This window comes from Crinia signifera, chromosome 4 (assembly GCF_055691185.1).
Source record: "Crinia signifera chromosome 4, ASM5569118v1, whole genome shotgun sequence".
NCBI classification, from domain to species: Eukaryota; Metazoa; Chordata; class Amphibia; order Anura; family Myobatrachidae; genus Crinia; species Crinia signifera.
The window spans coordinates 115,658,176-115,680,941 of NC_139220.1; the positions used below are offsets into that span (position 1 = coordinate 115,658,176).

Below are 22,766 nucleotides of genomic sequence, written 5' to 3' on the forward strand. Positions count from 1 at the left end.
GAAACTCTACCGTAGATTTAGACTTTTTGAAGTTCTTTAAACAATGTCTTCTGGAGGAATTTTGAGAACTGCAGCTATCTGACATGCAGTACTTTCATTTTCTTTGCACAATCATTTTAGTGACAGTCTTTTTTCAGGTATCTTAGTTTTTCAATCATAATTCTTCCCATACTTTATACATGCTGTCATAATGTTGGACAACTTTCTTTCGGATGAGTCACAGTTTTTGTCAAAAGATGCCCCAGGTAGACATGCACCAACAATCTATTATCTTTGGAAATCAGACAAGTCTGCATTTTCCCATCTACAGGTTAAATATCTTTCACAGATATTCTTAGAGTCGGTATCTGTTTTGCATAAGCGACAAGACCATTATTAGAAAACTTATTTTATTATTGCAGTAAGATATACGTAATCCAAGCCAGTATATATGGTATTTACATTATTTTGGATTTTAGCTAATAATTCCTATGTGAAATTCTATTGCTTCATAAATGCACAATCTATGCGCCTTGAAACGCATGTAAATATTTGTTCTGCAGTACAAAATATGTTTGCATTTGGATGTACATTTCTATAAGTGACCCTTATTTATTAAGGAATACCTCAATTCCATAGGGCAATTTCACACACTCCGGCACCTGCCAGGCGGCGAAAACCCGTACGGCCAGGAAGCCGTGCAGCACACAGCAGTTTAGAATGGAGGGGATGGCCACCGCCCAGCAGCCGTCCCTATCTGGCTGCAACCGGACGGCCGGGCCATGGGCCTCCCGTGTGAATGGACGCAATAGTGTCCATTAACAACTACTGTGTGAGGCACGGCTTTTGGCCGTACTGGTTTTCGCCGCCCGGCAGGAGCTGGAGTGTATGAAATAGCCCATACAGTTCCATTCCAGTAAAATAATTTGTATCCGGTCAATACTTTTCATGCTAACACCTCAAGCAATATTCCCACTTGTATAAAGTAGTAAAGTCACACAACATTAAGCACTTGATGTAACAAAAGGACAAAAAATAGACAATTTTACCATAGGTGTATATTTTTGAAATTTAGACTTACTGAACATATTCGGAGATATATTTTATTGCGAAAGCAGGAGCAATCTGGGAAACGCGCAGATGGCCGCAGCACAAACAGAAGTACAGGCGGGTATTCCATAAAACAAAATATTCTGAAAACCGTGGTTTTTCAGAATATTTAGGTTTTTGTTTTTTGTTTGCCCCCCCCCCCCCCACACCCTAGCTCATCCCCCGATGTCCATGGCGGCCTCTGGGATCCTCTTCAGCTGCATCTCCGGTCCCAGGGGTGCATTGCACTCGCACAAGGTTGAGTATCCCTTATTGAAAATGCTCGCGACTAGGAAAAGTTTGGATAAGGAATTTTTTTGTTTTTTTTTAAATGTTTTTTTTTTCTATACTAACCTGGTCCCCTGGTGGTGCCCTGATGGACCCCTGATGTCCATGGTCTACCCCAGCGTCCTTCAGGATCCTCTTCAGCAGCATCTCCGGTCCCAGGAGTGCATTGCCCAACCTGCATTTCCCCGTATAGCTAGGATCAGCCAACTCCTTATGCTTATGCTATGCATGAATTGCCATTATTGGTGTGTTGTGGGAGAAAACACTTTATTTTCTTATTCCATTATAAGTATCTTTTTTTCCTGAGGTATGAAGTAACTACTTAACCATTTCTTAAGGCATTTGCTCTCCTGAACCACTCTATGAAATCTAAATCCCACTGTTCATTTTAAATATTTCCACCTGCAGTGCAATATGATTTGCATACTTATTGTAATTGTTTTTTTTTTGGCTTGCTTCCCAATCAGAGTTAGCCTCCTAGTTAGCTTTACCAGCCAGCTGGGATTACTCCAGATTGTCCAGAAATTCACCAGATTCTAGCCAACTCTGTAAAGGCCCCCATACATTAGGCCAACTTGTCCTAAGGACAAGTCGGACCCAATTCTCCTTCGAGCCGCCCAGCAGCTCCCTGGGAGGCTCACATACAATTTAGGACTTGATGTGCCATTTTTTACATGTGATAAATTGCATGCGATTTGTCACATGTAAAAAAAAAAAACAGGGAGCTGCAGGGCAGTGCGGAGCAGTGGTTGTGGGCGGTGGCTTTTCTCAAATGAATGGGCGGTGCGGGGGGTGCTGGTGAGGAAGCAGTGTGGGCGTGGTGGTAATCTGGTAAAACAGTGGGGTGAGCAGCGGTGATCAGTGTCCAGCACCGCAGCGGGCGGGCAGTGGCGGCTATTACAACTTTGAAATAATGTGGCAAATGACTCTCCGGCTTTTGATTGGCTGAGATAGAGCACTCTCAGCCAATCAGCGGCCGCGGAGGGAGGGCGTTGATTGGCTGAGAGTGCTCTATCTCAGCCAATCATTAGCCGGGCAGTCATTTGACACATTATTTTAAAGATGTAATTGCCGCTGCTGCCCGCCCGCTGCACACAGTGACAGCACGCTGATGATCGCCACCGCGGCCGCACTGCTTCCTCACGGGTACCCCCCGCTGCAGGAGGTCGGACGTGATCATACATGCTGCACGTCCGACCTCCTGATCCGGTCCGATGCGCATGGAACGCGCATCGAATCGGATCAAATGTCAAACACATGCGATTTTGGTCTGATTTCACGCTATTTAACGGCCCAAGTGCAGAAATCGTGTGGAATTTTGGATGGTATTGTATTGACATTGTGGATTTGTCTGGATATGACCAGGATGGGACAGGATGTGGTCACATAAATAGGTAAGGAGAGAATGCAGGCTGAATGGAGCCAGTGGGATGCAGAGGGTCTAAAGGTGGAGAGATGCAAACTGGCTGGTGAGGCACGGGTTGACTGAAGCTAGAGAGATGCAGATGGGCTACAGTCAGTATGATGCACATGAAGTGGAGAAAGGCATGATGAGAAAAATCTGGAGAGATACAGGAATGCTGGAGCCAGTGAGGTGCAAGTGGACTGGAACGGAAAAGATGCATGGGGCCTTGCGGTATAAAAAGGGGCATGAGAGGGCACTGGGCTGGCATGTACGAACTTTAGTGGGTTCTAAGACATATATAGGGACTAAGGGGGCTCTGAGCCATACTAAGGAGCAATAGGGTACTACACTAGAGCAGTTAGCAAAAATGGCCTTAAATCTGACAAATAGAAGGGCTATAACCTATCTGCGGTTTTGGACACTCTCCCTTGCCAGCAATTTAAAAATGAAAAGGTGGTATCAAATTTACAAGTGGTCATACAATAAAATGATTCATGGTCTACAAAACATAAAATGCAGTTGTAGGTGGGATACGGTCATTTGGTCTACAGCAACTAGGTCGACAAGCATTGGGTCGACACCACTAGGTCGACAGGCAGTAATGTCGACATGGGTTTAGGTCGACATGGGTCAAGGTCGCCATGTGTCTAGGTCGACATGGGTCTAGGTTGACAGGTCATAAGGTCGACACAAGCATTAGGTCAACATGGGCAAGGTCGACAGTCAAAAAATATACATGGGTTTTTCACAGTTTTGTGCTGACAGGCGGTTTTTCATGCCCGAACATCCACTAGAGCGTGGTGGGCAAATAAAATATCGTGCCCGAAGCATCACGAGCAAAGCGAACGATGCAAGGGGATACGGTGCACTTGAAACTGTGTCCATGTCGACTGTGTTGACATTCGGCTAAAAAAAACAGTGAAAAACCCAATGTCGTACTTTTGGCTCTTGACCTTGCCTATGTCGACCTAATGCTTGTGTCGACCTAATGTCCTGTCGACCTAGACCCATGTTGACCTAGACACATGTCAACCTTGACCCATGTCAAGGTCGACATGGATCGACCCAATGAAAAACCCAATGTCGTACTTTTGACTATCGACCTTGCCCATGTCGACCTAATGCTTTTGACGACCTAATGTCCTGTCGACCTAGACCCATGTCAACCTTGACTTATGTCGACCTTGCTGCCTGTCGACCTAGTGCTGTCGACCTAATGCTTATAGACCTTCTTGTTGTAGACCTAACGATCCACACCTTTGTAGGTAATAAAGAACCAAAAATAATAGCTATGTATCTAAAAGCATCTCCCTTTTGCAGTGTCTAATAAGTGTTCATGAATTTACAATAATGATAATATGTAACAAGAGTAAATGACTGGTACCAAGAAGAAAAGCAGTTTTTTTCCCCCAAACAATATTGTGCACAATCCCTCAGATCACCGTTCTAAGAAGAGAGGTTGAAGTCAAAACTCTGCGTATAATTGAATCCTGTTGAATTGGCTCCTGCCCACCGATCTATAATTCCTCTCATTACACTTCCCATCGTGTATAATTCATTGTGAAGTTGGTGGGATGCTGGTGATCCACCCACTCTTTTGGGGATCTAGAGGACTACTTGAAAAAACAGGAGCCCCCCAGGTGTTTTGGAAGTGTAGTAAAGTATAATGCAAGTAAACCATGTGGATAAAACAGATTGTTATGAAAAATATATTACCTGATAAATACAAGCTCAAAATATAATATTTCCTTTCAGCGTGGTTTTCTGTAGTTGCAAAACTTACCACTGTAGAGATAGTTTATCTCTGTAGTAATTATGACCAGTTTTAATTGCCTGATTGTTTCTGCTAACACAGTAACTGATTATTGATGAACACTTGTGAGATGTGTAGCTAAAGGTCCATATACACTGGGCGACTTTGAGCTGAAAGTCGCTCAAAACAGCAGGTGAGGGGCTTTTAGCTCAAAGCCACCCATTGTGTGCAGCCCGGCGGTGAGCGCTGCTGCCTGCTCCCGCAACATCGCCGGGAAAACCGTTCATCTGCTGGTTATTGCATAATGCTCTGTCGGCGCCGGTCGGGGGGAAAGCCACTCTGTGTATGCACTGAGCAGTTTTCCCCGCAGCGATGAACTCTATCATCGCTGTCCATACAGGCTGGGCATAGTCGCCCAGTGTGTATGGACCTTAACTGCAGCAGAGGTAAACCATTTTGGATTTTGGAGCTTGTCACAATTAACATGTTGTAACATTTCTCCAAAATAGTACATGGAAATGAAATAAATACTAAATAATTGAAAGAAATATTCCAAAATTGCACCAGCTGATGATAAAGCAAGGGTCACTCCTTGTTATACCTGGAGGTGCCACATAATTTTTCAACAAATAATACAGTAGGTGCCACATCAACAGGGTAGAAAAAAAAGTACACATATGTTTAGTTAGATTTCTTCTCTTATTTATTGTTAATGAGGTTAAACATTTTACGCCAGATTAACAAAAAAACTGTCAGAATTCTGAAGTAGCATAGACGTTGATTTTGGGAGAGTTAAGTCCTATTTTAAACACTATTCTCTTTTTCGGGACTATCAAAGTGCACTTAACTGAGTCTCTCCCAATATGTAATTCTGTGCATTTGTAATTAAACTAGCACATCAGAAATAGAACAATATATTTCTATATAACATAGCAATTGGGATAGTGTTGGGTTCAGGTGGCAGCTTTGGCTGAGCTGATGGCAGCTAGGATAGAGGTAGTTTGTGGCAAGCATCAGAGCTGGGTACAGATGGGAGGAAGGGCATGCAGTGCTAGGGAGTGGGTAAGGATAGATAGCAGCTGGGGCAGTATTCGGGCTAAGAAGGGGTTAGGGGCAGGTATTGTTGAAGGTAGGGAGGGAGTAAGGGTAGGTAGCAGCTGGGGTAGCACCTAGGGTAAGAAGAGGGTTAATGGCACAGGATAGCACTGTCATTACAGTTATTTGGATAGCAAGTCATTACCCACATGGGATTACTAATAGTATAGGTACCTAGGTGTCACTAATTTGCATGGAGGCAGTGACCATCACACAACACAGGCCATTGCCTGCTGCTGCTCATAGTTGTCTCTCACTCACTGGAGCGGTACACTGGCTTCAAGGAGGTCTCAGATGGTGCATGAAAGGGGAAATGCTGCTGCTGTCAGTGGTGATTGAATGGGAAGACCGACACTGAGGAGCATCCCTCACTGCTTGTAGCTTATAAAATATGCGCTATATAGCGTTCTTATGTTACCCCTTACTCCAAAATAGAGATACATCACAACCCCCCCCCCTTCCTTTGCAATTTTTCAATATTAGATCAGAACAAGAGTATCTGTGCTGGTTATACCTTACCTAAATGTAATTTATTGCTCCTAGCAGTGTCTAAACTGGTAGTTATGGTTTTTAGTAGTGCCTGAGTTGCCGGTCAGCTTTATCAGCTGCCATGTTATTTTATTAAGACTGTTGACGGTGTCAACTGTATGATTTGTCTATATTTTAAATACCAGTATTTTGACTGTCTACATTTTCAATGTCAACATATTGACCCTATCAGCATTCAACTTGTCTATATATTCATTTTATACATTGGGTGACATTTAATAGACTGCGATTTAGCTTTTTTTGCGATAATTAGTCATCAAAATGGCATTATCGCATTTTTTCCTCAAATCGTCCATTTAATAGGGTGCGCAGAGTCCCATTTTTCATTTTTTCTCGCACTTCGTCAATGTGCGGGAAAAATTCGCATTTTTATCGCATCCAGATGTTTTCACACAGAAAAGTATACAAAACGCATATTTAATGGCATGCACAAACGGAAATCGCACTTTTGAGGTGTCTATAAATCGCACTTTTTTCAGACCAGGTTTTGATGTGAGAATTGGTCAGAGACATGCACAGATCATTGTGATCTGTGCATATTTCTGGTGTAAAAATAGAGTTAAAGAAAAAATTTGAAAAAAAAAAAACTGCGTGGGGTCCCCCCTCCTTAACATAACCAGCCCCGGGCTCAAAGAGCTGGTCCTGGTTTCATAAAATCACGGGGCAAAACAAATAGGGGTCCCCTGGATCTTATAAAACCAGCACCAGGCTCAAGGGCCGGTCCTGGTTCCTAAAATACGGTGGACAAAATGACTAGGGGTTCCCCGTATTTCAACAACCAGCACCGGGCCCAACCAGCCAGCAGGGTAATGCCACAGTTGGAGGGAGACTTTTTATACAAGTTCCCCCCGGCCAAATCATTCACCCCCCTGACCGGTCAGCATGGGCAGGGGTCCTGGGGGAGTGGGGTCCCCCCTAAAAAGGGGGTCCCCCCCTCCAGAACTTACCTGCCCATGCTGAAGCCCGGGGCTGTCCTCGATGCTCCTGGGCTGTGGGCATCGAGCTGATTTTGTGTAAAAAAATAGATGATAAACTATTCTCTTATACCTTGGAACTATGAGTCCCAGCATGCCTCCCCCGCATGCTGGGACTTGGAGAACCACAAGTCCCAGCATGCGGGGCATTAAAGGGCCCGCTGGCACTTGTAGTTCCACAGTAAAAGAAATAGTTAAATAAACACACTGACACCCATTAAAAATAAAACTTTAATACATACAAAGCCCACACATAATGATACTTACCTATCTTGAGCCTGTAGGTTGGTCCCTGGGTCCGGGGTCCGGGGCTCCGAGGCTGAAGAGTCCGGGGTCCAGGATCCGAAGAAATACATAGGGGGACCTGTGGAAGAAAATCCTACTCACCAAGTTCCTCAGGAGAAGATCTGTCCTCTTGATCCAACATAGTCCAGGTCTTCTGCCCTGTGTCAGGTCTTCTGAGTCTACTCCCGCTGGTACCCGTCTGACGAACTATCCGGAGAGAGGCTGATGTTCCATCTTCAGCGTCTCTCTCCTCCGAATGATTCTATTGGCCGCCTAGCGGCCAATCAGGAGCCGAGTTTGGCGGCCAATAGAATCATTTGGAGGAGAGACGCTGAAGATGGAACATCAGCCTCTCTCCGGATAGTTCATCAGACGGGTACCAGCGGGAGTAGACGCAGAAGACATGACGCGGGGCAGAAGACCTGGACTACGCCAGTGCCTAGTGCTACTGTCTGCTCTCTGGTGGTGTGACTCTGCTGCACCGCCAGGGGCTGGCTGCCAGGCGCCATCCCATCACTTCAATCATACATGCTTATGATTGCAGTGTGCACTTGCACTCTGTTGTAAAACATGTATATTATTTAACCACTTGTATACCAGTCTGCTTTTGCATCTGCTGTAATAATACCCCCCTGCTGGTGTTTTTTTTTACAGCATTGGCTTATACATCAGGATCAGACATGTGTATATGACTGCAGTGTGCAGCACTGTTAAACTTATTAACCACTTCTATACCAGTCTGCTACTTGTGCACCTGCTGTATAATTAATAATACCCCCCTGCTGGTGTATTTTTTTTACAACCTTATATCAGCCATTGTGTATATGACTGCAGTGTGCTGTAGCACTGTTGTTAAACTTAACCACTTGTATACCAGTCTGCTTGTGCATCTGTTGTATAATTAATAATACCCCCCTGCTGGTGTATACAGCCTTACATAACTAGTACATATTCTCTGCTGGTGCATCTACTCACTGTTCTACTGAGTCTGACATAAATAAAAATATTAATAAATTGACAGTGCACTGGTGCATCTAGTAATTAAAATAATATCTCTGCTGGTGCATATTAATTATACTGCCGTATATATAATATCTCTTTGGTGGTGCGTAATTGACTACCGTATATTTTTTTGGTGGTGCGTAATTGACTACCGTATATCTTTCTGGTGGTGCATAATTATGGAGCATAATTATAAATTGACTACCGCTCGCCACACTTTCTATTCTCAACTCCACACCGACGTGGATAGTGGGGGTATGAAAAGGTCGTAGGAAGCGTACCGCTGCGCTTGCCACGCTTCGGGTTCGCGTTGATAGTGGGGGTGGTACAGCCTGAAAAATGACATTTGGGGCCATTGAACATGTTTGATACTAATTTCAATGCATTTGGGTGCATTTCTGTTAAAATTTTTTGCAGTTTTTAAGCATTTTTTTAAAAAATACTTAAAAACTGCAAAAATCGCATCCCATCGCATGCCATCTCATGCCACTACATATGGCATGCGATGGCATACGATGGGAGCCGTGATACTACACAAGTACCGAGCCAAGCGCCTGAAAAGCACACCACCAATTCCCTCCTCGTCAATTTCCTCCTTGATCTGGATCAGGGGGAGTCCTGCAGGCCATGTCACCAGAATGACTGACCCCCCTTCCATCCAAAATTCCTCCGGAGGATCCTGCAGCGCTACTCCTACTACTGCGGCTGCTGCTGTTGCTGCTGGGGAAGTCGTAAGACCGCTACGTCTTTCACTAAGCAATTGACCATCCAACAGTCGTTTGCCATGAGGACGAAATATGACAGCAGTCATCCTATGGCAAAGTGGATAACTGCGGCCTTGACAGCTATGTTGGTGTTAGACGTGCGTCCAGTTTCCGCCATCAATGGAGTGGGATTTAGACGGTTGATGGAGGTATTGTGTCCCCGGTACCAAATCCTGTCTAGATTCCACTTCACTAGGCAGGCGATACCCTCGATGTCCTCAGTGCCCTGAAAAATGCGTCTGTACCCACTGTCTACTTAACTACGGACATGTGGACAAGTGGATCAGGGCAAACTAAGGACTATATGACTGTGACAGCCCACTAGGTAGATGCATCGCCTTCTGCAGCAGCAGCATCTTCTGCACACCAGCTCCTACCAAGGCAGGCTACGCTGTGTATCACCGGTTTCAGGAAGAGGCACAATGCCGACAACCTCTTAGAGAAACAGAGTTAAATCATCTCCCAGTGGCTTACGGGGGGGGGGGGAGGTAGACTGTCCTGGGGATTTGTGGTGTCGGGCAACTCCAGTAACATTGTGCGGGCATTAAACATGGGCAATTTCCAGCACGTGCCATGTTTTGCCCACACAATAAATTTGGTGGTGCAGCATTTCATCAGAAGTGACAAGAGCATGCAGGAGATTCTTGCGATGGCCCGCAAAATTTGCGAACACTTTTGGCATTCCGCCACTGCCTGCCTAAGGCTGGAGCAGCAGCAAAAACTGCTCAACCTGCCCTGCCATCAGCTTAAACAAGAGGTGGTGACGCGCTGAAACTCCACCTTTTATATGCTGCAGAGGATGTAGGAGCAGCAAAAGACCATTCAAGCCTACAATGGCCACCTATGACATAGGCAGAGGAGCAGGGCTGCACCTGACTCAAGCACAGTGGAGGCTGATTTCCGTGTTGTGCAAGGTTCTCCAGCCATTTCAATTAGCCACACGTGAAGTCAGTTCCGACACTGCCAGCATTAGTCAGGTGATTCCCCTGATCAGGCTGTTTCAGAAGCAGCTGGAGAAAATGAAGGAGGAGCTAAAGTGGAGCGATTCCGCAAATTATGTCGCTCTTGTGGATGAAGACCTTCAGTTTAAAGCATATGTTGTGTCTCTGTTTCCGGCGGACACAAGTCTACAAAGGTGCAAAGACCTGCTGGTTAGGAGATTATCATCTAAAGGGGACCGTGACACGGCCAGAGCTCCTCCTTCATTTCCTCCCACACCTGTGCCTGCGAGGAAACAGCTGCGATTTCCCACACAACCCGCTGGTGGGGATGCAGGCCTAAAGGACCTGGCAATGATTGCTGACATGTCTACTGTTGGTGCATTGGATGCTGTCACCATTGAAAAAATGGTGGAGGATTACTTTGGTGACAGCATCCAAGTAGACATGTCAGACAGTCTTTACCTGTACTGGCTGGAAAAAAAGGCAGTTTGGAAGCCCCTGTACAAACTGGCTCTATTGTACCTGAGTTCTCCCCCCTCCAGTGTGTACTCCGAAATAATTTTTAGTGCAGCGGGGAACCTTGGCAGTGAGCGGTGAAGGAGTTTGCTTCCGCAAAAGGTGGAGAAGATGATGTTTATAAAAATTAATGATCAATTATTCAATGAAGACCAGGAATTGCCTCCAGAGATTATAACGAGACCTGTGATTGTGGAGTCCAGCGACGATGAATTGATAATCTGTGAGGATGAGGAAGTACACACTGAAGGTGGCGAGGAATCAGAGGAGGAGGATGACGAGTGACGATGACATCTTGTTGCTGTAGAGCCAGTTTATACAGGGAGATATTATGAATTTTTTTTTTGTGTGGGGGTCCAAACAAACCAATCATTTCAGCCACAGTTTTGTAGGCCCTGTCGCTGAAAGTTTGATTTGTTAAAGTGTGCATGTCCTATTTTCGCAACATAAGGGTGGGTGGGAGGGCGCAAGGACAATTCCATCTTGCATCACTATTCATTAATCCTACTGCTGAGAGTCATTCATATGTGTGACTTGTCATTTCAATGCATACAACTGTTTGCGTTCTTGACAGTGATAAGTGAACTTGTCTTTAAATGCATACAACTGTTTGTATTCCACTAATGAGAGTAATTGATTGCTGCACCAATAGCCCACTGATCCTCGGCTAGTTGCCGCCTGTGCTCAGATAGGGTGTTACAGGAAGCCATTCTGCAGTGTCATTTAAGTAGGCACTGTACCTTAATCACAGATAACTGATACATGACTGGGTCACAGACACTGTAATGCAGATGGTATTCCCTATATTATTCCGGGAGTCTGCCGCTGCAGCTCTCACCCTGCATTATTCTGGGAGTCCGCCACTGCTGCTCTCACCCTGCTATATTCTGGGAGTCCACCACTACCACTCTCACCCTACATTATTGTGGGAGCCCGCCACTGCTGTTCTCACCATGCATTATTCCGGGAGTCTGCCACTGCCGCTCTCAACATGCATTATTCCGGGAGTCCGCCACTGCCGCTCTCACCCTGCATTATTCTGCGAGTCCACCACTGCCGCTCTCACCCTGCATTATTCTGGGAGTCCGCCACTGCCACTCTCACCCTGCATTATTCCAGGAGTCCGCCACTGCCGCTCTCACCCTGCATTATTCTTGGAGTCCGCCACTGCCACTCTCACCCTGCATTATTCTGGGAGTCCATCATTGCCACTCTTACCCTTCATCACACAACCAGATGCCGTCAGAAGATGGCCTAAGTGACAGGAGCGTTTCTGCTGCTACCTGCAAAATGCTGTCGAATTGGCCACTGCTCCTCGGCTTATTAGATATTAAATTGATAAAAACAGATACACAGCACAGCACACTCGCAGACCAACTCAGTGCTGCACCAATCGCCTACTGATCCTTGGCTGGTGGTAAACACGATCAAGCCATCACCATTCATTAATCCCACTGCCTAGAGTCATTCATGGGGTAACTGGACTTAAAAACGCATACAACTGTTTGCATTCAAATAATAATGGTAATAATAAATTAAAATCAATCACAGAGCTTACCAATCCCGCTGCTGAGGGTAATTGATTGCTGCACCAATCACCCACTGCTCCTCGGCTGGTGGTAAACAACACGATCAAGCCAGATAGTGGTCTTATTAGATATTAAACTGATAAAAACAGATACACAGCACAGCACACTCGCAGACCAACTCAGTGCTGCACCAATCGCCCACTGATCTTCGGCTGGTGGTAAACACGATCAAGTCAGATAGGGGTCTTTTTGGGGCCTAGTTTTTCAAACTGCCACCCTGTCTGTGCAGTGCCACTCCTAGATGAGCCACATGTTTGTGCCTCACACTTGTGTGGCTTAGCATAGTTATACAGCTACCTCGGTGCAACCTTTTGCCCTAAAAACAATAATGTGAGGTGTGAGGTGTTCAGCATAGACTGGAAATGAGTGGAAATTAATGTTATTGAGGTTAATAATAGCGTAGGAGCAGATAAACCACAATAATTCTGCGATTTTAGCAATTTTTATGCTTTAAAAAAAAAATCAAAACGTTTAGAGGGGTGTTTTAGCAAAACCCATTAGAACCCAAAACCTGAAGGTAATTAGAACTCAACGCGAAAAGTGGCCGGTGATTAAAACACCTGTTTCTAACAGAGATAGGGCTTTTCTTCTGTTGGATTTCATGTTTGATTTCAAGTTTTATTCTTTAGACAGCAGTACTATTATAGTATACTATAATGGTCCCACTGCAAAATTCTAATTTGTAATTAAATGTATTTTAAATTTAGTAAACATACTTATTATTATTATACGTTATTATTTCATGCATATACCGTGTAAGCCTCTACCTTATTTATGTAAATAAATGAATAATTATCTAATAAAAATACCTGTTAGTATAATCAGGCTGCTTGGTTTGCCAAGAAAAGTAATAACCTGACTACTTGACTTTCAGCTTATCTTTACTAGTTGACTATTTGATAGATTGTATCAAGTACTATTGTGATTACTTTAATTATAATTAACAGTATGCAAAGTAAAAAAAAAAACAGAGAGAGAGAGAGAGAGAGAGAGAGAGAGAGAGAGATGTACTAGTCCCACTATGATATTTTTTTCTTTTATTAATTCTAAAAAAGGAATTAAGAGATTTTTGCAAGTGAGAATAAGCAAAAACAGCTGATGAAGCATAATGTAAATCTACCGCTTGCTGGGCTCACATGTCGGAACAGAATTCTAAGTAGCACAGAAGCTTTAAAATTTATAGCCCAGTGTCAAAATGACTACAGTTATTGTACATGTCTGTTACTAAGATACTTTATTTTACAGTACCTGGCGCAGAGCTCACTGGACAAGAGGACCCCATACTTCTACATGCTGTTGTTTCTTGTTGGACTCTAAATGCAGCGTTTAGAGAAAGTAGGTATTTCATAAACTACAGAATATACTGTATACTGTGTTTTTATATTATATATATATATATATATATATATATATATATATATAATATACATTTATGTATAATACAATCCTTCTACTCGGCACTCAGTCCTTTAGTAAATAATTTATATGCCAGGTGCCCTCCCAAGGATTAGATACAGTAGATAATTGGTGTTGTAGGTGGCACTCACGGTCTTTCTGATGATTAAGCCACACAAGGCATTAGACAAGTTCAACATTTCGGTTTTATTCAAACCGGAAAATTGTGCTACAGTGTTTTTGCTATTAGGCTGCCTTTCAAAATTAGTTTAATTATATTATGTGTATTATTGGTTAAACAATACTAGAAGAGGGCTGCACAACATTTGGTTTGCGTAAATAATCTCCATCGTGATGTTCAACAAACTGATAAATATAATGGCTCTACAGGTTAGAAGTGTGTATCAGTGACCAATATACAGAATGTCACCCTTCCCTAATTTATGTAACTAACATAGGCAAAATTGAGGTGGCTTGCTTCAACAGTTTGAGATTGATGGCAGTAACACATCAACACACTGGTTACCTGACTGGTAATACTGTATGCTTAATATTGATATGTTTATATTTAAGATAGGATTATGAAGTTATCTTATACAAACATGAATACTGTAGTCTGCGTATTCTTTTTTGGAACCAATATTTATTGCACTGTACTTATGTGGATGCAAATGCACCTGTTTGTTTTATAATTATTTTAGGTAATATAAATAATAATAATAATAATAATAATAATAAAAAAAAAAAAAATTGTTATTTGACTGGCTTGACTTTTGTACCACAGTTATGAAATTCAAGAAAAATTCACGTTTTCTGGAATTCTACGTCCAGCTGGTGCAAAGGGCATTATATGAGGAGAAGTTCCAGAAGATACTTGAGTGGACCACCATGGTGTTTGACTATTTAAAAAGGTATTGTGTTTTATGTTAAGTAGATGTTTATGTATAAAATGCCAACATAAAGGTAATTTTATGGCAGAAATAGAGACATTCATAACACAAACAAATAAATCAATACACATTTTGTGTAAAATGTTTGGCAAAATGAAGAACTTTGAGTGCATGGTTGATGCCCTGGTAGTTTACCTTGAGAGAAGATTATGAAAAGTAAGTTTTAAAATTTAGTAAAACATAAGCATGCACCTATTGGTAATATTTCTGTTCTGGGCTATCTTAACATATTTGTAGAGGTTGGGAGGAAGTTAAAGAAAGCTGTCTGGCCAAACTGATTGTGTATAATTTACAATCAGATTGGCTGGGCAGCATTCTTTACCCGCCTTCCAAGAAACTCTGTATTATTATTATTATTATTATAATTTTATTTATAAGGCGCCACAAGTGTTTCGCAGCGCCGTACAAAGGAACAATACAGGGAAACAAAACTTGGCATAACATTGAATAAATAACAAAAATACAGTACAAATAAAGAGCGCCACAGATCAATACACATTACAGCTTGGATATAAGTAGTGAGGAATCAATCAACATACAACTAGAGGCTTGAGGCCAATGATGGAGAGGAGTATGCAGACGAAGATGGTCACTGAGTGTTGGAGTAAAGGAGAGCTGTGAGTGAAATGTGAAGAGAAGTGGGCTTTGACAACAGGAGGGAAGAGGGCCCTACTCGGAGGAGCTTACAATCTAGTAGGAAGGGGAGACAGACAGATTACAAGAGGTGCAAGCGAGGGGGTGGTGGTTAGATAGCAGGATGTAAACAGGAAACAGGCAAGGGGTCGGAGAACCAGCTGGTTTATGCAGTGGAAGGGTACGCTTTGATGAATAGGTGAGTTTTCAGTGCCCGTTTGAAGCTTTGCAAGGTCGGGGAGAGTCTAATGGAGCGAGGGAGTGCGTTCCACTGAAGGGGTGCAGCACGGGCAAAGTCCTGTACTCTAGCATGGGAAGCAGTGATCAGGGTGGAGGAGAGAACACCTTTCCTATTGGGAGTGTGCCTGAACTGATATTTTAGGAGTCTTTACCTGTTTGGAATAATCCTCCAGTTGTGTGTCACTTGTATAATCTCTATGCCACAGTGTCAGTTTGGTAAATCCATATAACACAGTAAAACCAAGGCTGTGCAGCGTGATGGACAAGAAATGTCGATGTGTAACTACTTCAGGACGCCTCCGTGGGGCCCACTCTGCAATGTGTCAATACCGCTAAGCAGTGTCTACATAAGTCCTCCCCAGCGCTGCTTGTTATATAGATATATATGCTACTGCTGGTAGTTAGCTGCTATCTGCTGTGCACTTTCAGGGCAGTTGGCCTACAGAGCGTGATCTATGCAAATATGTTTAGCAGTACAGCTCTATTGAAGGTTGTGTAACTGGTATTTTGCCTTTCATGTCATACTTATTTTCTTCTCAAATATATTTCTGGGTTTTTATTGTAGAATTAATCCCATAAAGTACTTGAAACTTACAGATATTCCTCTTTTTAATGTTTTGTAGATGTACGTGTCATAAAATATTATCAATCTGTCTTTACACCCAAGTTTAGGTGAATTGCTGTTTGAAGAGGCATTTTAAAAGTTGGGGAGGATGGGCCATGTTCTTCTCTCCACACAATACAGTGCCTCCTCTATGCCTTCTGCAGTTGCACAATCCCTTCTGTGATCTAGAAAATACAGCACATTCAAAGAATATAGGGGACTTCTGCATCTTTGCGGCCACAGCTTACAACAGCTACTTTAGCCGCTTTCAGAATAACATCATTGTCCCCATGCGGACTTACTTTGCACCTGAGCAGAAATGCGCAGGCGCAAAACACGACCACTGGGGCAGTTGCCATTTCGGTTAACTGTGAATGAACCAGAATCGGCCCTTAAATCTTGTTTTACTGCCAGTGAATGGTTCATTATAGTAATGTCAGAGAAGATCCCCCAGTCCATTGCTGTATAGTATATTAGTTTTGCGAAATAATGGCTCCAAATTCCCCCTCTCTCTAAGAGTATACTTTTAAGACTGATGGATTGGTGCCATCAAACATTGTCATAAGTGAATCATGTGAGTGCAGTTCAATCTTTGATATGAAAACATCTCAATAAATATCCCAGTAGTGCCCTCCCTGTTTCATATACTGTATACAGTATAATAATAACATACCAGTATATATGTAGTAACAATCTTCTAGTATAAATCTAGGTTTTCCTACTTACTGCTTCTGACAAGCACATGGAGGAAACTGTAGTTCCAATAAGAAATTAATCAAATAATTATAATGTAAGGGAAATTTTATAAAAAAAATTGTCTTTCAGGTACAGATAGACATGATGAATTGCTTCAAAATATACTGGAGTTATTGCCAGGGCAGTAGAGAGCCTGACCCGTGTATGACCTATTCATGGGAGGCGGGGCCATGTACCCTTAAAATACAGAAAGTACAGAAAAATAGTACTTAAAGCATCTCACTGACCACACTGCACCCCAGCACACAGTAACTTGTGTTGAGTTGAGGAAAAGAGCTTCTACAGCTCCTACTTCTGGATAATTGAAGGAGGACCAAGGCCTCTATTGGGCCCCTACATCAGACCTGGACCGTTATAATTAGTACCCTCCCTCCCCTCTTGGCACCTCGGATCATAGCAAGATTAGGTTTAGGGCAGGTTTAGGGCAGCTAATGTCAATGAAAAACTTAATTTTATTTAACATTTCTAATTGAACTGTAGTTATTTTTTTAACGATCATGAAAACACAGAGAATATTATATAGGAAGACTTAAAAGACGGTTGCATGTCCCCTCTTGCTGAGCGAGCATTAGCTGATTGGTAGTTGGTGAATATAAAAAGACCAGTAGTGTTATTCCATGAGAAAAATGAAAACATGTATAAAACCGTAAATTTTCCAGACAGTTCACATATTACTGCCCCCTGTATAAGTACTGATGCCCCCTGTATGACTACTGAATACTAATGGCTCATCACTTTAGTCCAGTGGTTCCCAAACTTTCTTGAATCATGGCATCCTAGAGTATTATATTAATTAAATTGGAACTACTTTTGTCATCCTTAGGTTCAGTTATGTGGTGGGGCACAGAGTACATATTTATTTGTGTAATATTGTACAATGGATAAATGTTCAGCTATAGATATGTACAATAAGCAACGGAACCTGCTGTACAGTATAGGAAACGGTTAATAAATAAATAATAGTATAATGCTATGTAGATAATGCTACAGTTTTCCCAGGTTTCATTTTTATATGACACTTCAAAGGAATTTTGTTTATCGTAATTAAATTATTAATGTGAAAAATAAAATAAACTTCTATATGCACGATATTATAAAAAAAAAAAACCTTTCTCTAGGTTACGGGTCTTGCTTTCACTTTGTGAAATTGATTTTTAAATTGAAGTAGAGAAATAGATTTGGATCAATAAACTGTCATTTTACAGAACTACGAAAAAGTGAAAGGTTGACAACTACCTGCTTATTGATTTTCTTGTTCTTCTTATACAAGTATTATGGGATATTAATTTGTAATGTAATTCTATTTTTATTCAGTGAAATAACAGCAAACGAAAGCCTCCATTCCGTTGCCATTGACAAGGTTTTATGATAGGTCATAAAATTTGATCTTTGTAGAAGTTAAAGTATAGGTCATTAAGGAAACAAAACTCATTTATAGTTGGGCTTTGTGGGATACATTCCATATAAGAAGCTTTAGAATTATAGTGATCTGAGTGAATTGTACATATATTGTAATCCACAATGTTCTGTTGATGTAGAACCATAAATGGTTATTCATTTGGTTGCCTGAAGTGTTCTGAAATGGTATAAATCTGCTTCTCCGGAAATATCAACCTGATTGATGACTTCGGTAGCTTAGCCTAAGGAGCTGCAGGTTATGGCATATGTCCCATTAGCTGAATACACTAAGCATGTACACTCTAATGATATAACAATTCATACACTGATTGCTTAATATTAAAAAAATATTGTCGGAACTCTAGGGAATTATGGGTTCTATTTGCTAAAGGTGCCCATACACGTACTGATTCTGTCGATACGATGTGTGCTATGAGATGCGCGCTCCTGCGGCATCTCAATGCACAGTACAAAAAGTATGTGCTGCACATACTTTTTGTACTGTCTTTTTATCGCATCGCATTGCATGCACAACGCATGCGATGCATTGCTAATTTAGCCCAAAATGAAAGGCAGAATCGGTACGTGTATGGGCACCTTAAGCCTTGGAAAGAGATAAAGTACCAGCCAACCAGTCCACAACTGCCATTTTTGAAACACGCCCTGTAATATGACAGTTAAGAGCAGTTTGGTTGGTACTTTATCTCTCTAGATCCCCATATCTCCCATCTAACTAAATATACTGTAATACAATTGAATACATGAAACAAGTAATCCTCTGGGAATTTAAATATATAACAGTGACAAATATGAAATTTTATCTAGGGGTAAAAAGCCATATGTCAGGAGAAACGTTCTTGTTGTAAAAAAATAAATATTTTAATTTCGATTATAGTGTTAGCACCAGTGCTATTATTGCCGGCTTGCATAACATTTTTCAAGTTTCTTGGGCTATAGCTTTGCCATCCATAGTATGGGGAAACCTATATAGATATAAAATGATTGTGACCAACTATAACTCACATCTCCTTTCCTCAACAAATAGGTACTATGCCACATTTTGATTGGACCGTGAAATCTTTCAGCAGCAAAAAATTCAAAGGTCTACAATAAACCATTCATTCCTACATTGATCGATTTAAGTCACAGGTTTTCAAAGTCTGTCCTCAGGACCCCACACAGTGCATGTTTTGCGAGTCTCCTCACAGAATCAAGTGAAATATTTAGCTCCACCTGGGAATCTTTTAAAATGTGTCAATTAGTAATGATTGCACCTGTCAGGTCACCTGGAAAATGTAAACTGAGGCCCTGAGGACCAAATTTGAGAACCTCTGGAGGAAGTCATGAATTCATTCATTAACCTCTTGAGTGCCAACATATCTGTGAGAGATGCACAAAATATCCGCTAAAAATGCCAAGGTCACTCACATTAGTTCTATAAATTCAAATAAAAAGTGTAAAAAAAAGATTATATTTCCTATATAAGGTAAACATTACAGGTCATTATGATGAATCAAAAATGTTTGCATAGAAATTTTCACCCCAATTTTGACAAATTCACTTGGCACTCAATGGTTTAATTAATTTGTTTGCAGAATGGTGCAGGTTTTAGTATGAATATGATATTATCTTGTCTAGTAAGGCAGTCTTCCAAAGATATCAGTTTGTTCTGTTCTACAAAAAAAATATTTTCATCAAAATTTATAGTTAATTAAATTGTAAATTTTCTAAATTTAGGCGTAATGCAAATGTGTTAGGAAACCAGCAGCGTGAAGACAAAGGTGATGTCCCAGCATCGAATGATTCTTTCAGGAGATACACAGCAGCCCTTGTTGAATATCAGAAGGTATGCCAAGTAATTTTTTTTTGTAGCGTACTGTATTCTAAATGCTACTTATGTTTGTTTGGAAGCAATGTGTAGTCTTTGGGGGGTACCAGCTGAGGCATCTAATGTAATGTAATGTCTGAGTGTAAAATTTATTGTATAGGTTTTCAGGAATCACGGAGAATAAGTTTATGCAGTTCTTCCTCTACTTTTCTGTACTAGTTATTTATATTGTATAAGGGCAGCACGGATGGTGTAATGGTTAGCATTACTGCCTCACAGCGCTGATGTCAGGGGTTCGATCCCCACCATGGCTCTAACTGTGCAGAGTTTGTATATTCTCCCCGTGCTTGCGTGGGTTTACTTCGGGTACTCCGGTTTCCTCCCACAATCCAAAAATATACAGATAGGTTAATTGGCTTCCAACAATAATTAACCCCAGAATGTCTGTGTGTGCGTGTACATGTGGTAGGGAATATAGATGGTAAGCTCCACTGGGGCAGGGACTGATGTGAATGTTCAACTATACTCTGTAAAGTGCTGTGGAATATGTATGCACTATATAAGAAACTAAATAATAAATAAATAAATATTGTGCTTGTTCACCTTATAGGGTACTAACAATATGGAGGTCATTCTGGTTGACTCGCAAAGCAGTGAATTTTACAGATTTGCGAGCCAACAAACACCGCCCTGCTGCCCACATGAACGCCCGCCCCCCACTGAATGGTGATTGTCCCTGCAGGCATGCAAATGGATGTTTTGCATAAACATCCATTTGCAACCTTGCGTGCCCAAAACCATTTGATGTTGCAAACCATCAAATGATTTCTGTAGCACTAGTAAATCTAAGTCACTCTCTGGTGCCCTACTACATGAACAGGGTGAGCAGCTGACATCCGGTGACTTCAGCTTCCCGCTCACGGAAGGTAGGGAGCCGCCCCCGATTGTTTGGAGACACCCAGCGTTTTCAGCGTTTTCGTGGGTATGCATGTGAATGCCCCCAGCATGCCTCCTGCACCCTCCCCCCTGCAGGAGCCTTGGAGACTATGCAAATCTCAAATCCGCAAATCCGCTGTGAAGACCTGCACATGCGCATATCTGCATAAGCTCATGCACAGATCTAAAACATCGGTCCCCGCTTTGTTGCGCATTCCCAACGGGACGAATCAACTAAAATGACCTCCCATGAGTATTGCATTTTATTGCGTTGTGTCTCAAATACAATTAGCAAAATGCACCATAATTGTATATCCTACTCTTTAATTAGTAGTAAAATGGCCTTTACCATTAATCATAAAAGAGGCTATACAGGGTGGCATGTGCAGCTACTGATGTACAATAAAATGGCTTTATATCCACTGTGTTTTAGACTTATTCCCTGCACAGGCATCCTGCAGAACAAAGGGCAAACAAGTCTCCAGTTTTCTATGTGAACAACAAAACATCACACAGGAGTATTTACAAGTAAATCAATAAAGAATGACCTGCCATACAGTAGGTTATTGGGGCCCAGAGTTCAGAAAGTCTGAAAGCTCATGGATCTGTTGAGAAAGATGCTGGCTTTTGTGGATCAGTAAGAGGCTGAGTGGTGCTCGCATCAGCATGAGGTTATTTTTTGCAGCGTATGGAGTATGGTGTTGTTGAGCTGTGCAATAATATGATTCCAGACCTTAAGCCGCCCATACATGCTGCGATTAACCAGTGCGATGCACTCCCACGCATATCACATCGCACATCACATCGTACATCACATAAAGAGGGTTATTCTGGTTGATTCGCAAGGCTGCAAATTCGCAGCCTTGCGAGTCCACCAAACCTCTCAAGTCACTTATACATATGCGTGGACGCTCAGGAGGAAGTGGGCAGGCACCTGACATCCGGTGATGTCCCCCCCACACCCACATCATCGGAGCATTTGCATGAGAACGCCTAGCGTTCTCATGGGAATGTCCATGAAACACTGGGCGTTCCCAAATGTAAATGGCCGGCCCACCGCCCCACGCCCCCCACCCGCACACTTGGGTGCGTGCACCAAGCAAACACCCTGTTCGCCATGGCTGCACGCACCTGGCATATGCACATGCGCATGCTCGTACGCCTACCATCGGACCCCTTGCGAACAAAGGGGTCCGAACGAACGCACCTGAATAAGGTCCAAAGTCTGTGCAACCTGTTCTTTTTGTACTAGATCACATCGCATCTAGTACAAACGCTGCTTTAACACATCAAATGCTTTTTGTACTAGATGCAGTGAGATCAAGTACAAAAAGAACGGACAGCACCGCAGCATGTATGGGCAGCTTAAGATTGAAAAGGTGCAAAAGATGCATATATTTGGGTACATTTTTGCTTTTCAGCTGAGCACACAGCAACTTTATTCCCCATGAATCTAACCAGAGTAGTATTTTAGAAGAAAATCTAAAAAGTATCATTTAATGAAAGTGGTAGTTCCAAAGAGGATGAAACCTTGAAGAGATGTTTTAGCCTCCCACAAGATGCACTTCTGGTTGGCAGAGGTGTTTCTTGAAATGCTAGGAGGACCATTTGGTACAAAATATGCTGTAGAGGATTTATTCAGCTACAGTAATAATGTCTATGCGTTACATCAAAGCAGTTTGTAAATAATCGTTCACATATTCTCAAGTTAGACATGTTTAGTAATTTGTTAAAAAATTTTTAGGGATACATGCATGATATTTACACTATATATTTATGCATAAGTTGTAACTTGTC

The 22,766-nt window shown here is 42.2% G+C and overlaps 1 protein-coding gene across 2 annotated transcripts in view; it reads left to right on the plus strand.

Moving 5' to 3' along the window:
• CFAP54 (cilia and flagella associated protein 54) overlaps positions 1–22,766 on the plus strand; it is a 341,833-nt gene that overhangs the window by 111,484 nt on the left and 207,583 nt on the right. For both annotated transcript variants that reach the window (XM_083182295.1, XM_083182296.1), the window contains exons 30-32: positions 13,475–13,564; positions 14,409–14,535; positions 19,943–20,051. In XM_083182295.1, the coding sequence (XP_083038421.1) occupies positions 13,475–13,564; positions 14,409–14,535; positions 19,943–20,051 (326 nt within the window). The remainder of the gene's footprint in view (positions 1–13,474; positions 13,565–14,408; positions 14,536–19,942; positions 20,052–22,766) is intronic.